The 18,456-nt window shown below is 42.3% G+C and overlaps 1 protein-coding gene across 1 annotated transcript; it reads right to left on the reverse strand.

The window, feature by feature from the left end:
• Positions 1 to 1,014: 1,014 nt before the first annotated feature.
• Positions 1,015 to 16,476, reverse strand: LOC307247130 (cadherin-5-like; the record flags this gene model as incomplete). Its single annotated transcript, XM_080023196.1, has 12 exons — positions 1,015 to 1,101; positions 3,483 to 3,622; positions 9,797 to 9,893; positions 10,546 to 10,655; positions 10,964 to 11,097; positions 11,198 to 11,340; positions 12,298 to 12,405; positions 12,783 to 12,964; positions 13,391 to 13,558; positions 14,915 to 15,031; positions 15,433 to 15,700; positions 16,291 to 16,476. 12 exons carry the CDS (start codon positions 16,474 to 16,476, stop codon positions 1,015 to 1,017), a joined length of 1,740 nt encoding a protein of 579 aa, XP_079879322.1.
• Between the last annotated feature and the right edge of the window lie 1,980 nt (positions 16,477 to 18,456).

An 18,456-nucleotide genomic window follows, 5' to 3' on the forward strand; every position in this document is an offset into this window, starting at 1 on the left:
CTGTTTTTCTATACTATCTGACTAGTTTTGTTTTTTTCTATTGGGAATATACTGTACATTGCACCAATAACTAATTCCAGTGTCTGTATTGATGCTCATTACTAGTAAAAATACATTCCTATAAGCAGCATATTATTTCCTCCATCATCCACATACCTGCCAATGTCCATCTCTTTTCCATCCTCCTCATGGTCGCCAACCAGCGGATCATTGCTCACCTCTCCTCCATCCTTCCTGTTTTTGGAGACCAACTGATTGTTGCTCATCTCTCCTCCATCCTCCCTGTTGTTGGCCACCAGCTGAGCATTGCTCATGTCTCCTCCATCCTTCCTGTTGTTGGAGACCAGCTGATCATTGCTCATCTCGATTCCATCCTCCTCACTGTCCTTCATCCTGGCCAGGGTCTTATTCTTCTGGTAGCGCCTCCACATCATGAGCATTCCTGTGACAGGAGAGTGAGAGGAGATAACTGTCTCCTCGTCTCATCTTGACATTCATACATTCTCACTGTATACTTTTACTTCATCTATAGCCCCTTTCCCACTTGCACTGAAAACTGAAATCTACTGGCAATGTTCCGTTTTTGTTTCATGTGGGTAAGGGTTCCAGTGTCAGTGTTCTGTAAAAGTTGTTCCGTAAATTTCCCCACTCTTGACCTAGTATAATTTTGGGAAAAATGTTGGTACGGCTATGAATGGTAGTGTTTGGGAATGGAAGCAGTTGCATTGCCGTAAAGTTGGGGTCAAGCCAAATCCGAATAAAGCACAAAAAGTGGATTTTTACAGATATGTATTTCATACAAATATAAAAAACAAAAACATTCGGAAATGGTGAGTCTAATCATAACCATGGCTCGAGCTGCAAAGACTCGAAACTGAAACACGTCCAGTCTCTTCCCATACTGGTATTTATATTCTTAAATTGTATTATTTCTCTTCTTTAAAATGACACTCAGACCCTAGACATGTCTTTTACAGTTAAGGTAGCCGTGTGGGGACATCGGGCACAAACACTTCACTTGCACACTGGCTGCACCGGAGTGTGGAGCCGGAGGGAGCGAGCGGACAGGGAGAGGTAGAACAGGTGCCGAATGTTCCTTTTCTGGAGGCAAAGGGTGTAGGACAGTTTGAAAATGATCACACTGATTGAATAACGTTGGGTTAGGGTAATTGCGTTCAGGGATGGGGGCTCTGTCAGCGGAGGGAACCGAGTCCGTCACAGAGAGACAAATCGACAGGGAGTGAAGCGCTGGTCTAAAAAACAAATTAATTTGTTGCCTCGCATGATATTAAACAACTCTCGTGCGAGCATTACGTTATGTATCCGTAACGTTGTAGGAACAGACTCCATACAGAACTTTTCCGTAAAGGAGCCCAATTTGTGAATGACAACCTACTGCCTGCCTTTGCTGGTTATTTTTTATGGGAAAGGGGGGAAAGGGGAAAGGGGCTTAAGCGTCAGAGCCGCTGAATTCTTCTGTATGTGTTCTTAGACATGAAAAGGAGCTTGTCTTAAAAGGCAAAATGTGTTTTCTCAAGATGGAGCAATTCAGGATCAATCAACTGCCTCCATCAACGGACAGATCAGCATTTATTGGTAATAAAAGATGATCTATCACTTCACAGTCCAGATGCATTATGGCGACTGCGACAAACAAATGTGTTCTACATTTCCTGGATTAAATTTACAATCATTCTCTCATGTTCAAGTTCAAGTTCAAGAGATTATTTGTCACATACATACACATACGGTCGTACATATATGCAGTCATGTCTGTTATTTCCAATGTTTGTGGGCAGAGGCTTTCAGTTGTTTTCTTAGCCATGACTGCTTAAGGCTTTAACGTGGTTCTGTGTGACTCCTGACTTCTTTGAGATGTGCGCAATGTCGCAAACAGCCTGAAATGTACACATCTGTGATGGCTATACGCAGCCTACACAGCATGGTGTCAAGACACCTCTGTACACTGGGTGGCACTGGACTGAAAAAGGTGCAAAGCACAAACTTGCTCGACCAGGAAACTTCATTCATCATCCAACTTCAGAATAAGGCATAACAAAAGCGAGTTGTTGTTGTGGTGTACTCACTATGCTTGCAATGCTTGTTTGTGAGGAGGAGAAGCTGCTGCTTTGATGAAATGCAATTTGATACAAAATGCAAAACAAATCTTACGGTGTGTGTCACTATGTAATTTTATGTAATTCACGCAATGCACGATGCCATAAAAGGCTGATATGCAGAGCTCGGGGCTAGTAAGAAATTCAGCTCCAGCCCCAACCAGCTCTCCAAAAATATACATGTGTGCATGTGTGCGTGTGTGCGTGTGTGCCTGTGTGCGTGTGTGTGTGTGTGTGTGTGTGTGTGTGTGTGTGTGTGTCCGTCCATCTTCACTTACCCAGTATGGCCGGAAGGCAAACCAGTACGATTATCAGCGCAATAACACCAACATCCATCTTAGAAATGACTTTACACTCCTTGTGGATCCGCTTGTCGTCACATGGACATACCTAAAGTATGAGACCAATTGATATTTCAATCAGTCAATCAATAAATGTAACATAAAGCACATTTGTCAATGTCTAGCAAATCAATTTGTATATTTCCTGTGCCAAAAAAAGTAATAATATTTTGCTCTAAGCAGCAAACAAATCTTATTTACTACACATAGTATAGAGCAGTGTTTTTGTTTTTTTTCACCACACTAGTGAGAGCTCACCTGGTGCACCGTGAACATTTTTCAAATTCCACTTATTCCAAAAATAAACAATGGAAATTATTTTGCAACAAGATTTCAAGGCTCAATGATGTTCCAGACAGAATACCAGCTCCAGCAGAACAAGTTCCCTCTGAGAGTGAGGACCTTTCGTAGTGATGAACGGTTTGACTCCTTTTTAAAACCTGGTTCTTGATGAGTCACTCAGTAAAAAGAGCCTGATTTTCCAACTCTTTTTTTCCATTTCGTTCAGTTGGTGTCACGTACGGTGAGCGAGGGAGGACTTCAGGTGAACGAGTCACAATAATCGTTTCAGCTCTGAGTTGTAAAAGCATTTCTCACAACAATCATTTAATTCTATCAAAACTATTTATTTTGGTGGAATGCAAAGAGTATCAGCCACATTCAATATGAGTTGGACCAAATGCCTGGGCCTTTTTTGTCTTGGACATTAGTTTAGTCCTCAGTCATTATTTTTAGTTTGTGAGTAGAACATTCAATCTCTTGTCCACTCTTTCCAGCGTGACTTTCCTACAAACAAATCGTTTGTGAGGCTTGCATCACTATTAGGCCTGAATAATAAGCACTTATACGTGCTTCTTACATGTTTAGTGGTTAAAGGGATAGTGGTGCGTCGTGTCATTGTAGAGGTGGGGAAACACTGGCAGAGTGCGAGAGTGAAGCTGCATAGACAAATGCTGACACACACACACACACACACACACACACACACACACACACACACACACACACACACACACACACAAACCTTGATGGGCACTTGAACAACACTGCTCATAGGGGGGCGTCCTCCATCTTCAACTCGCACCTCCAGCATGTAGTCTGTAGGGTCATCCAGGCTGAAAAGGCTGCGCTTCAATCTGATGTCTGCTGTGTTGTCTGAGTTGTCTGAAATACAAGACAATTTTAACATCACTCATAACAGAAGCATGAACACTGTGAGACGCTGTTTTTCAGTCAGAGGCTTTGGTGATGTTCCCTCCTTTCTAAACCATGTTGACAACCTGTATCCCTCAATTCTGGGTGTCATTCTGGTCCTCAGATATTTTGGACTTGGTCCCTGCCATGGGTACAAGGGAGGTATCAACAGGCAGGTGCTTGACTTGAAGGACATGTCGTACCTGCTCACTAGTGACAGAGATAGAATTCTGCACAACTCAGTTGTGAAAGCCACTATAGTACCCAGCTTCTATGCAGTCCATTTCTAAACACACTAGTTCTCATCTCCTTCACCTGCCTCACTCCCTCCTAGACTGGGGGGACTCAATTTCAGCATATAGATAAATAGATCCAGCTTTTACTGGAATAGAATAAAAACACTAGACTAGACCCAAGATGATAACAGAATGAAATCAAATGAAATAAAACGACACAATAGATCAAAATAACAGAAAATAACAGATTAGAGAGAAAACAACTTCAACAAAGGCTACTGGAGCTAATTGGATGGTTGAGATGATAATAAGTGTAATTAGTCAGATCACCTCCCAAAATAAGTTTCCTTGGAAGGCCAGGGGAAGATCTTCTCTACAGAATTCTCTGTATTATCTGTATGCACAAAAACTGCCAAAGGAATTAGAAATTGAAATTGGGAATTTATTTAAGTTTGTGGAAATAAGATAGAAAATTAACTTTACATAGCACATTTCATAAACAAGGGCATTTCAAAGTACATTCCATACATTGTAAAAGGCATTATATGAAAAAAGTGCAAATTGATGAAGTGCATTTTACTCGCTTACGGAAGTTGCTCATTGGTAATGTATGATTTCGCTGAGGAATGTACACACAGAGAACAGGGACATACACATTCAGCATAAAGACGTGCACATTTGTAATGTACACGCTAAATAAAAACACATTGTCCCTTCTTCTGTCAATCCATACTGTGCTGTTAGATAAAGGCAAAGATGTTCAAAATATATAAAAAATAAATAAATTGTTTACCTGGTTTCCTTGACTACCTAACGCAGGGGTGGCCAACCAGTCAGAGACTAAGAGCCACTTTTTTTACTGTGTTACTGCAAAGAGCCACATCATACACATGGGCACACATGAACATCACCCCATCCCTTCCTCACACACACACACACACACAGACCTCTGCTCAGCCAGATTTATTGTAAATGTCACACACCAACATGATAATGACAGAAATTGACTCCTAGCCCCCGCGACCCGACTAAGGATAATCGGTTGAAGATGGATGGATGGAAGGAGTACTAAGACCACAGGCCAGTTATTTTCAACAATTAACATTGTGTGCACTGTCTCACACACACAAACTCTCAGTTCAACCAAGTCCACAAACAAAAATATAACATTGTGTGCACTGTCTCACACACACAAACTCTCAGTTCAAAAAGTACTGTTGTTTATTTATTCATAGAGGGGGGAATTGGACTTCGGGTTTAATGATAAGGATGTATTTTTTTCATGTTGGGTCAATTTATTCAATAGTGTCCCTTAAACCCTAACCTTTAAGAATCAGTTTTGGCTCTTGCCTACCATACACGATCTGATGCTTTGGCCATCCACATATACCTGGGACTAGGTGTTCCGGAGTCCTGGCCACATTTTTGAAAAAAAAAAAGTAAGTACTGTAAGTACTGAAAGTACTGCGTTTCCGCGGTATACCTCTCAGTTCAACCAAGTCCACAAACAAAAATATAATAATTAACAATACCGTTTTTCTCTTACTATGCATGTTGCTTAGTGGGACTTCTGGCATTCCTTGTCTTGAACAATGCTCTTCAAATCTGGCTTGAATTCCGTTGTTGCCACTCGAAGCAATTCTTTCACATGGGTGTCATTGACAGTATCTTAAGCGCAGCCCGTTAGACATTGGGGCATTTTTCCATTGGCACACTTCTCCAGAACTCAATGGTCCCTTCCCTTAAAGCAGCTTTCAGTCGGTCCTCCTCCTGCAGCTCGCGAGTCGCGACACACACACACACACACACACACACACACACACACACACACGCACACACACACACACACACACACACACACACCCCTCCAGCCCTCACAGTTCTCCATCGGAGATGTTCGATACGCAACGCAATTCACCGGCCGATCCATCTTATATGTTGACTACTAACCATTTCAATAGTGTTGAAAATAAACTTCCAAATTTTTTTGAATCTTATTTGGTGTTTTATTAGTCCTAATGCCGCGTTGACTTTGTATGGAGGCGCGCCGCCCCGGCGCTTTTGGTGTAAACGCGGCATTTGGACTAATAAAACAGGCGTTAATGGGACATGACTCCTGCTGCTGTTCGCTTTGAGTAAATGAGGAAGTGATCCGCGGTGGAAAACGAGTGATATATCATAGCGATTTTATAATCACAATAGGGAATGAATGGCTGCGCTTTTTTTTTCTGAGTTTTTGACGCTTGTCATGTGAAAGAGCCGCATGAAACCAGCCAAAGAGCCGCATGAGGCTCGCGAGCCGCGGGTTGGCCAGGCCTGACCTAACGCATCCCTCTGCAGGGGTTTCCATTCAGCGTGTGAATAACTCCGGTTTGGTATTGTTTAAAAAATGACGATACCAGTACCAATACCAGCACCCAAGTGATACCGACACCAATGGAGAACTTGATTCGATACATTTTATTTTTTTCGACTATACCCATTGTGGTGTGGGGTGGTTTGAGTTTAAGACCCTGTCTTGGGTCTAGGTAATTGGGCCTGGGATCAGGGTTTGTGTACGCCTGTTGCCCATTAAAGCAATCAACGAGCAACAGGTAAAACCCCCATCCCCATTTACACACAGTGAGAGCCTCTGTCATGACATGTGTCCATCTGCTCCCGGCTTGTTCCATCTTGCCACTTTCTACAATAAAGCGCTGTGCTTGCAGCATCTCTGTCTGTGTCTCTGTGTCGGAGGGCCCTGAAAAGGCCACTCGGTAGCAAGCACCCATCATGCAAATGGAAGCGTTCAGTTGCGTAAAATGCCACCACTACTCCCCATGCAAATTATTTTTTACAAATACAATTTGAAATTATTGAATTATAGATTAAATAACTGAAAAACTGTACAATGAAGTATTTGAGCAGTGTAATTTTAAACAAATTGCCAGTGTCCAGGAGGAATGATTACAGCGAGGAAAGTCTCTTTCACTGTTCATATGGACACATGACTGCTGTTTTACGATAGACATTAAAAATGATGGACCTATCCTTTGACAGACTGTTGTAGCTGCTGCTGCGGTAGTGAGCCAATAACACATTGCATTAAATCGAAGAATGCCTGCGGTGATTGGCTGCAAAAACAATACAATTCATCTTTTTTTTCTGGATCTGGGTACAAAAAGGACCTATTGTAGGTATCATTTGACTGGAGAAGTTTCGGTACTACTTGGTATTGGCTTATTTTGATCGATGCTTTGGAGGTACTGAGTACCAATAGCCAACACTAGAATTCACGCAACACATGTTTTTTATTTGGTGTGCATATAATAAATATACACGTCTTCATGCCAACTAGTACATGCAGCTGTAGTACAATTTATTTTTGTAGTTATAATATCAAATGTAAATATAAGTCTTGAATGAGCCCTCCACTGTGACGGTAGAACACCACCAGGCATGTTGCCACAGCGTATGGGCACTACATTCTGTGAGTGCCGCTTCCTATTAAAACTGCTATTGGAGCTCCACCAGGTCAGCTGCACGGGGCAGTATTTCTGATTTTGATAGGTCTATTTTTCTTTTTTCAAATGCGTGCGTCTACACGAGCCTTTTCCATACAAACTTGAGATATAACTCAAGCCAAATATTTATGGCAGACGACTATTAAAACATTTTGTATGCCTTAAACTGCATAACTGCAAGACCTTGTTTAAGGGAAAAGTGTCTGCAGAGATCATATGACATTGTGAGACAGTCTAAACAATCAAAATGTTGTTATGTGATTTTTAAACAAGTAATAAGCAGAAAGTTTTATATTTGTCACACAATAACTAATAAAATAATTGGCAGTATTTCAGACATCAAAGTTATTCTCAAATCAATGTTAAAAAAATATTTAAATGGCTGGTTGTTTCCAATACTCCTTCCCTCTCTACAACAACATTGACTCATCTAAGACACCGACACAGCACTGTCGGACCTGTACGATGTGTTGTGCGGATTTCAAAACAAACATCCCGACGAGGCTGTGGTGGTGACTGGGGACTTTAACAGGGCCAACCTTGAAAAAGTTCTGCCTAATTTCCACCAACACATCACGTGTGCCACCAGGGGAGATAGAACTTTAGACCATTGCGACACACCTTACAAGAACGGATACAAGACCGTCTCGCTCCCTGCTCTCGGGAAATCTGACCACGCCACAATCTCGCTGGTTCCCGTTTACAGGCGTGATTACGAGGGAAGTGAAGCGGTGGACGGATCAATCGGAGGTTGTGCTTCAGGACGCTCTGACTGACATAGACTGGGACATGTTTCAATCAAGTTCAAGTGACGTCAGCGAGTTTACGGAGGTGGCAGTAAGCTTTGTAGCTGCGCTAGCAGACAACATCGTTCCCACGGTGAACGTTCGGATATTTCCAAACCAGAAGCCGTGGGTTGATAAATCCATCCGCTGCGCTCTGAATGCTCGCACGGCTGCTTACAACGACAGTCTTGTAGACGGAAATATGGACAATTACAAAGCGGCGTTGTACAATCTGCGGAGGGCGGTGAGGGACGCTAAACGGACGTAGAGAGAGACTGTGGAGCTACAGATGGAGCGGGGGGGACACAAGACGCTTGTGGGAGGGGCTGCAGACAATAACAAACTACAAGAGCAGCTCCTCCCCAGCCACGAGTGTGGACGCCTCCCTTGCCAACTAACTGAACTCCTTTTATGCGCGGTTTGAGTCTGGCAATAGCACCGCTAGCTCGCCGGCTAATTGGAGTTACACCGCTGGGGATGAGCGCGCACTCTTAGTGTCCGGGCACGAGGTCAGCTCTGTTGCGGGTGAACACCAGGAAAGCCACGGGCCCAGATGGCATATCTGGGCGAGTACTGAAGACCTGTGCTAACCAGCTAGCTCCAGTGTTCACTACAATATTCAACATCTCCCTGGCTGAATCAGTGCAGTTCGCGTACCGGCAGAACAGATCCACGAATGACGCGGTCTCCCAGGTACTGCACACCACGCTCACGCATCTGGATGGCCAGAAGGGGGCCTATGTGAGAATGCTGTTCATCGATTTTAGTTCAGCTTTCAACACCATAGTCCCCACCAGACTGGCTGTCAGGCTGAAGGAGCTCGGACTGAATGCTCCGCTGTGCGCCTGGATCCTGGACTTCCTCACAGCCCGCCCCCAGGTGGTCAGGGTGAGGAAGCACATGTCAAGCTCCCTCACCCTGAATACAGGATCCCTCCAGGGTTGCGTCCTCAGCCCCCTACTATACTCCCTGTACACACATGACTGTGTGGCCAGGTCCAGCTCCAACACCATCATCAAGTTTGCTGACGACACCATTATCGTGGGCCTGATCACCGACAGCGACGAGAAGGCCTACCGCCAGGAGGTGGCTGACCTGTCACTCTGGTGCCAGGACAACAGCCTCCACCTGAACGTCAGCTGGTTGTTGTATACTGTGCTGTATTATCCCAAACACTACCTCACTTTATTCACATGCCACTTTAATTCACATGCCACTTTAATTCACATGCCACTTTAATGCACATATCTGCATATACAGAACATAATAGCCTATTCCATATACATAAGCATATTCCCTCTATTCCATTTTATTTTATTGTATTTTATTTTATTCTATATATTTTTATTCTATTCTATAAGTATTCGACTTACTGTATTACGTTTTAGGAGTCAGTTAGTTGGTCTATTAGAAATACATTTTTCACCGGGGGCGTTGCATTACATTTCACTGGATCTTTGTATGAAAGTATGTTTATTTATGTGACGAATAAACCTCCTGAATCTTGAATCTTGAATTTGATATTGTTCACAAGCCTTTCTTTCTTTATTTCTTTCACTACAGTGTTTAAGGAAAACAAATGATGAATAAACTATTTGTCCAACCGCCACAGGGACTTACTGGTTGTGATGGAGAAGGTGGTTGAAGGTTGAACGAGGGAGAAACTAAAGAATGGAATCTGGTCATCTGTGTCAGTGGCGTTTAACCTTCCGATTACCTGAGAAGCAGAGAAAGACTCAGTTTCAATATAATACATTTATTTCATTGATTGATCACATTTGCGCTTTCAATTTCAAAAAGGCATCTATCTATGTATCTACATTTTCTCACACCTGACCTGACCCAGGATCAGAGCGGCTGCAACACACACTCAAGAGAGAGGAGCCCTGTCATGACCTGTGTCCATCTGCTCTGGGGCTTGTTCTATCAAGCCCCCTCTCCACAATAAACTGGTGTGTCTACAACCCCGTTTTCTGTGTCTTTGTGCCGGAGGTGCCTGAACACGCCACTTGGGTGGTGTGTGGTAGTCGAAACTGCCACACTGGCACCTGAACAGGGACTCTCCGGCACGGGGAAGGGGCACAGAAGGGCTGTCCCAAGATCCCCTGGAGCCACCAGTGGGTCAACCGGCGGCCCAGCACAAATCCTCTCCTGACTGGCAGCCCAACCAAGGGTGTCTGGCGGAGGACCGGGGAAGCAGCAGCCACAGCAACCACCACAGGTAACTGCTGGCAGCTAGCGTCTCCGCCCAGCAGCCACCACCGGGACCATCCAGTGCCGGAGGTCCCTGAACACCCCACTTGGGTGACGCGTGGGAGGCAAAACTGCCACACCAGGCATCTTGGTTAGTGAGATAATGCATATCTTACCGTTCCTGCCATGTCATTCTCACAGACAAAGACCTCATCCCAAACTAGTTCTGGTGCATTAGCATTGATGTCCTGAACCAGAATGTTGACCTTGAAAAAGGATTCCAGACCTGAAGAGGAGGAACGAACACATGGATTGTCACACAATCAGTCATAGATTCAATATAACACTTAAGATACAAAGGGCATCTATGCAAATGCAACCACTCCCTTCTTATGCTTCATCATAATAACGACCATTATCATAATGATTGTTATTATAGTTAAGTAGGAATTGCAATTGCAGTGTGTGTGTGTGTGTGTGTGTGTGTGTGTGTGTGTGTGTGTGTGTGTGTGTGTGTGTGTGTGTGTGTGTGTGTGTGTGTGTGTGTGTGTGTGTGTGTGTGTGTGTGTGTGTGTGTGTGTGTGTGTGTCATACCGCCTGGCTCCTCCTGAGCTCTGACTTGGAAGATGTGTGTGGCCTCCAGCTTTCTGTCCAGCTTCCTCAGAGTGAACAGCTGACCTGTGCTGGGGTCTACTCCAATCGGACAGTCCTTGTCTTCTATTGAATACCTAGAGGAGGAGGAGGGATTACCACTAATAAATAATTTTCTCTGTATAACTTTAGTGTGGAATATATTTATATATAAATACTATATAATGTGTGTCGTACCTTATGCTCTTGCTGGCCCTGTCAGGATCTCTGGCGCTCACGGCCCCTATGTTGGTTACCATGGTTTCCTCCATCACGCTAAACTTGTAGATAGGCCTGGTAAACATCGGGGGCTCGTCCACATCTATTACCTTGACGTTCACCTGTCAAATTTAGTCAGTTCAATACCACTGAAACATTTTGTTTATACATACATAAACACTTTCTTCTTCAATCCTAGAATCACATTTTTTAGGATTGGCTGGCTTAGTTTGCACATGTTTTGATCCATTTTGCTTTTTTTATCCAAACCTTGAGAGCTGCCCCTGTATGAGCACAGTCTACAGCTGGCTAATGAGCTGCTCCTCTATAGCAGGTTGGGAATGTTTTTCTCTTTTAAGGTTGCTTTCGTGCTATCAACCACAAATAGAGTGTAATGATTGAACAGGGATGTGAAGGATATCTTCAAACTGACACTTCACGAGTGATTTCACTACAGATTTTGCAGAAGAGCTATTCTTACCATTACAAACTTTCATACAACATTACACATATCAGGTGTGGTTAGACAAATTAGTCAAGCACTTTGTGTCCCATGGACTAGAAAGAGTGTTATATCAGATGCCGTTCATTTACCATATCAAATACCAACGCTCCAATTTCTATACTGCAAGGCCTCATTCCAGTGACCTCACGAATGGTTTGATTTAGTTTTTTCAACAAACTACTCTCCATAATCATTGGTTTACAGTTGAGGACAAAGGGGCGATGACAGTTTCCTGTCATTGTAAACAAACACAGCCATCTTCACCTTGATTCCACTGACCAGGACTAAGACAAGACCACAATGAGATAATGGTATAGCACAGAGCTGGAGACCATGGCCCTATAGCATCATCTCTACCAATAGAAAAATGAAATGGGCACAAATCAAATCAGCAGGGAATTCAGTTACAACAAGGTTTTAACATTGTAAATTCATGTCTGTTGAGATGACACAGACTGGAAACTGTTCTTATTTTTCAAGGGTGGGAACCAGTGTGAGTCAAGCTGTCTTTTGAATGTGGGCCTGGAAAACCATTTGAGACTTTACATGTGTCTGTATTGCTGTGACAGCTCACCTGGGCGCTGGTGATGGCACTGTCTGCATTATCAGCAGGGGTCTCCAGGTTGTTCTCCCACACATGCACAGTGAAACTGTAGCTGCTCCTTGTCTCATAGTCCAGGACCTTGAGTGGGAGGGTGGGGATTATAAATTGATGACTGTAACCCTCCAAAAAAAAAAGCACCACTTGGAGATTAATTAATTTTTAATGCTAAACTGGTGCTGATGGGTTTCAAAGCCTTCGACAAGTTTTCCAAGCACACTAAGTTCGTTGTCAGCAACCTCACTATTGAGACGGACCAATAGAAATCCAGGATGCCCAATGGACTGGTTGTGTGGGAGATACCAGCAGGTGAAGAAGGTTTGAAGAAAGAGTTCCTACAGGTGGATGTTGCTGCTTATATTTAAACAAATATGTGTTGGTTTCATCTTGATGTCATTCTTTCATCCCTATCCAAAGACAGCCCTCATGGCCTTGAGTTTCCCTGCCGCTGACCTCACCTGTCTGAGCATGAGGTCCCCATCTTTGACTGGGCTGAGTTTGACTTGAAACATGTTGTCAAAGGGCGGCGTGATGGTGAAGACGGGGTCTTTGTTCTGGATCTCGTCTCTGTCCTCCAGCGTCAGAGTACCTATGGTCTCATTCAGCTTCTGGTCTTCTGGGACCTGAAACTCGTACGTCCCTGTGGACGGGGAACACAGGAGGTGTGAAATCTGCGACTTCCACTGCTGTTCTAAACACAGAATGCATTTTCCATCGACAAAGACATTGATCTGTCAGTCATTTAAACAACTTTGATGTAGAATTTCCATTTAAATGCCTTACATTTTCACATATATTAATATGTGTTTAATATTATATAAATAAGAATAAGCAGAATCAAATAAGCTGATAAGTTTAATTTATCATACCCTAAAAGGATGTATTCTTCTACATGCAAACATCACTCAAAACAATACGTTGCTGTTAAAATAGAAATAGAAAGTGCAGCATAAACACTTCAGTTCCAATATCATTAATACTGTCCCTGGACGGCCCTGACTCCACTTCTCAAATGGTCTTTATTGAATTCCATGAAGTCATGTTTAGTTTGTACTCTAGTCCTTACGTCTGGTGAAGGAGGCGATGTTGTCGTTGATGTCAATGATGGTGATGGTGACAGAGGTGGTGGCCGTGTGGCCTGTGGGTTGGCCATCCAGGTCCTGGGCCTGGACCACCAGCACATACTGGCTCCTGGTTTCACGGTCCAGGGAATCAGACCTGGATGTGACTACACCTGGAGAGAGAGACTCTTTCAAACCCAGATTTTGTAAAATGGGACAAACACCAAATAGAAACACTGAACGCAGAATTCTGTAAGAGCATCCTCCATGTCCAGAGGAAAACCCCAAACAACATATGCAGGTAAGAATTAGGCCCATATCCACTAATCATTTATATTGAAAAAAGAGCAATTAAATTCAAAAACACAGAAAAATGAGCGACTGCCTCTCCTATCATTATAAAGCCTTGAAACCAAAAGATGAACATAGAGAAGAGTCCCCTCAGTCAACTGGTCTCCCCTCAGAAAAGGAGGTGACTACACACCTTTATGTGTTTCCCTGTTCTTCACCTTCATTACATTTTTTTGTCATGTCATTTTTTTATTGTTTATTTCACTTATCATTGTTGTTATTAAATATAGTTTCCTCTTTATCGGCGTCGTTGCTACTCTATTTTTTTATTTCATTATTGTCTTAATGTCTTTTCCTTGTTGTGTAACAAAATAATTATCTTATTATGGTTTATGCTTTGGTAACGTAAGAATGCTTGAGAGAGAGACTTTTTTGACCTGTAAGGTTTCTTTATGAGGGAAAGGGACAGACGGAGAGAGAGAGAGAGCTTCAGCTACTGTATATCCAGCTTTTTCTTTGTTTTTATTCTTCCTGTTTAATCTTTCCACATCGTAACACAGTAAGTGATTGTCCCTTTATGCCTATTTCTGCATTTGTTTTCATCCTGCAGGTGGAAATAGTGATGCAGGCGTGTTTTTTCTTATTTTTATTTTATTTTGAAGTGCGAATGGGCACTGAGATTCTGTTGGAAACCGTTGTATTATACATGGACTCAAAGAGGTCCCCAGCCCGACTGTTAGGATGTTTCCTTCAGTATTTGATCATTATTTACTCTTTATTTACTTACCATTTGCCGCTAGAGTGCGAGCCTCCTGTTTGGTGCCGGTGCATATGGCGTCGCTAGCTAGCTACTGTGTGTGTGTGTGTGTGTGTGTGTGTGTGTGTGTGTGTGTGTGTGTGTGTGTGTGTGTGTGTGTGTGTGTGTGTGTGTGTGTGTGTGTGTGTGTGTGTGTGTGTGTGTGTGTGTGTGTGTGTGTGTGTGTGTGTGTGTGTGTGTGTGTGTGTGTGTGTGTGTGTGTGTGTGGCCATTTTATAGTACTTTATCTCAGAAAAAACAGAAACGCTGTTTGTTGAGAATTTCTTGTATTTATGAATTGCGTCACGGGCCTGACAAAATGTCTCGGGGGCCGTATACAGCCCAGAGGACTCCCCGCCCCTTATTTATGAGATTTAGAATGTTAAAACATATAAAGAATATTTATTGTCATTATGAAAACAGCCTGGCAGCCTACCTGTACCTCTGTTGATTTCAAAGGCAGAGAGCTCTCCCTCTGGCCTCAGAGAGTACCGTAGTTTTCCCTGAGGTTGTTCAGGGTTGTCAGCATCTGTCGCTGTCACTGCAACCACTTCAGTTCCTGTTTTAGGAGAAGTAAACAGTAAGAATTCAGTCACAGGAGCGCTCCACATTAATGTGGACAAGACACAGTGGAAAACTCCACTCAAGAGGATACAGGAAAAACATCTCAGCAAGAAAAGATCTGTATTTAATTGCATCGTTGTAAATGAAGGGGAAACAACAGAATCTTTAAAGGAAACTTTCCTATCATTCAAGATGATGAATGGCCTCCATATTCTGTTATGAATGTAAACACATTTCAGAGCTTTAACACCTCACATGGAGGTGACTATGAGTTTAACTGTTGTAGGAGAAATGCTTCATGGTTACATCCAATTGGCTTTTGTTGGACTTTGAGCCTTTATGTGGAATAGGACAAATGAGCGACCCAGCAGCGTTGCTGCTTAACAGCATGCTCACCAATTCTAGACCTCTCCTTGATGGATCCACTGTATGTTGTTGGGAAGACGGGGACGCTGCCGCTGGAGAACACCCAGACATCTAACAGTATAGAGTCCACCAGCGTGTTATCCCCGTCATACATCAGAGCCTTCAGGAGGTAGCGGCTCTTCTCCTTTTGGTTCAGAGTCTTGTTGACAAAAAAACGTCCTTCATCGTCCACAGTGAAGATGGAGTTCACACCCTCACCTATCAGGTGATATCTCTTCACCTTCTGGAATGACCAGATCTGTACAAAAATAAAAATAAATTGTGTCACTAGTTTTCTTTTCTATTATTTAATTCTATTTTCAATTCTATAAAAATATTTTAGCATTTAGATCAAACCTTCACTACCTTGCAAACTTACTATAAATGATGGGTTGGGTCACATTTCACAAACCACATTTCAACAATAAAATCTGAGTAAAGGAATCTCCAGAATCTCAAGGTTAAAGGTCAGTAAACTACTGGGACGAGGGATGAACTGATACTAGTTTAACAAGCTCAACAACAAAGACCCTACACCAAGAGACATATGTACCTCCAAATATCTACATAAAGGTTATGAATGAATGAATGGATTAATAAATGAATGTGAAAGAATATTAAAATTTTGATATTCAAGAAGTGACTTGATTTGCTGATTATATGAAACAGCGATTTTTAAGATGTCGCTGATGGAGGAAAATCTATTGTATGTAAATATGGATTATATATCACAGATCATGGTGTTGTAACGACCCTCATGTCTATACTGTTGAGTGGAATGGATCAGTGCTCTGTATCAGATGGAAGCTAAAGTGTAGCACTCGGAATCAGTGAAAAAACAGGACCTACCCATCCTATCACGTAGGGGCTGGTATCAACCCTCCCCTCGTACATGTAGAGCGTTTGCTGGTAGATACCCCTCTTCTGCCTCAAGAGGTCGGGGTGAGATTCCTTCCTCACAACGTCAGAGGAACCAGAGGAAGCTGTCTCCTCTCGTGTTAGAACGAGGGTTAAGGCCAGGACCATCAGCCCCATCGTCCATGTCTGCAGTCCAGCCATCATCTAGGATGAGAGAGGGAGTTAATTCATGTGAACAGCCATTATCTTAAAGTATTATTCTGTTTAATTTCACAAGTAAATAAATGTAGTAAAATGTACATAATTACAAATAAACCTGTTCAAAATAAAACAAACAGAAAGCACTGAGGAGCGTTTGAAATCCCTGTTTGTTATATTTACTATGTGCTCTGGGCATAGCAATTACATATTTCCATGTTTTAAATGCATTGTTGAGACGCTTTGAAAGCAGAGATAGACAACAGATGAGTCCACCTGGCTATCTTTTGGAAGTCATGTTTACCCTCTTCCAAAATTCACAAAGCCGTAGAGGAAAGAATAACTTTATTCTGTCGTTCTTCTCAAAAATAAATAGTAATACTATACAAACTTACCCTGCATCTCAAGGTTAGGAAATCGATCCTAACAGTCCCCAAATTCAAAGCAATGCTAATTTGATCCAGTAGGCACAGGGGTTAAGGTATTTCATCAACTTTCTTAACCTGGAAACTTCTCCAATCGGCAACGTGCTTGGGAGAGGTCGAGCGCTGTCCTCATCCATGAGGGAGGAAGTGGACACTTGGCAGCTAGATCAGCCAAATGAGTGGTCTTCTTCTGTGAGGTGAGGTTTAACAGCCGTTTGCATAGGAGGAGCGTTGTGACGTCACAAAGACATCATATGCCGATGACCCGGTTGACCTGGCTATGTGGGGAATTGCCCTCATATGCTTACATGAGTTTCCATGACGACAGGGTTTGTGCTGACAGATACACAATAATATTAGGCAAAATAGTAAGTAGGCGTCGCTGCCAGAACACTCTACATATAGAAGAAACTAATTTTCATTGCACAGAGTACAAGAGCTCAGACAACAAAATGCATTTTACTATCCAAGTAACTGACGTATCTAGGCATCACGGGACTAACAAACAGACTGTGTGGGCGTCATGGTGGCAGTTTCTATTAATTGTATCTTTAACTCATGGCCCTAAAAGCCTGATCACTGTTTACCAATGAGATACACATTGCTAATGAACAATACTTAAGTTATTGTTCTTATTCATCATAATATCATACTATTAATAATAATCATATTGGATAATGTCAATATTTTGTAGTATTTACCAGATAACTATTGTATTAATTATTCATTCATATCACTGAGCCCTGTGTAACAAGTGACACAAATACATATTCAAGTTATTCACTTTATATAATGTTTATGTATTTATGTCTTAACCATAAATAAGGTCAACCCCACTCTAAATCTCGATAATATACTTTAAATTTCCTAAAAAACAATGAAATCCTAAATACTACTGTGACGAAAACACGACACCAACAAAATGAAAGTTTTAATTTTATTCATACAAACACTTGATTATGCATCTACAGAAGTATTATTAAAGAAAATCAATGGTGTTATCAGTGTTTTCCCACGTGGGGACCGGAAAATCTAAAATACTCTTAAATGGGTCTTGTTCGGTAGCCCCTTGATCAGTGATGGAAGACCTTCTCCTGCCTCACATTTACAGAGCAACAACTTGAAATCAAATATCACAATTAAGATTTTCCCACAAAATATAGAAGAAAAATAAAAAGTTCTATTCCAGGCTTTCAATACCACAGCCAGTTGTAAGATATTAAAATAAAATAAGGCAAGGCAAGCTTATTTGTAGAGCACATTTCACACACAGGGGCAATTCAAAGTGTTTTACATAAGGAATACCACACTTTTAAATATAAAAGCAAATAATAGAAAGATAAAACATAAGAATATCACAGAGATAATGGGTTGGATTCAAAACAGGCCTCGTCGGCTGCACCCATTTCAGATGATCAGTTGAAGGTGTTGAGCACTTGTGCTCTGAGATCAACCCTCAACACCTCCAACATCCCATTCTACATTTTACATGTCAGAAAACTGTGATTAACCTCATTTACTGTATAATGAAAAT

This window comes from Zeus faber (genome assembly GCF_960531495.2).
Source record: "Zeus faber genome assembly, chromosome: 22".
Taxonomy (NCBI): Eukaryota; Metazoa; Chordata; class Actinopteri; order Zeiformes; family Zeidae; genus Zeus; species Zeus faber.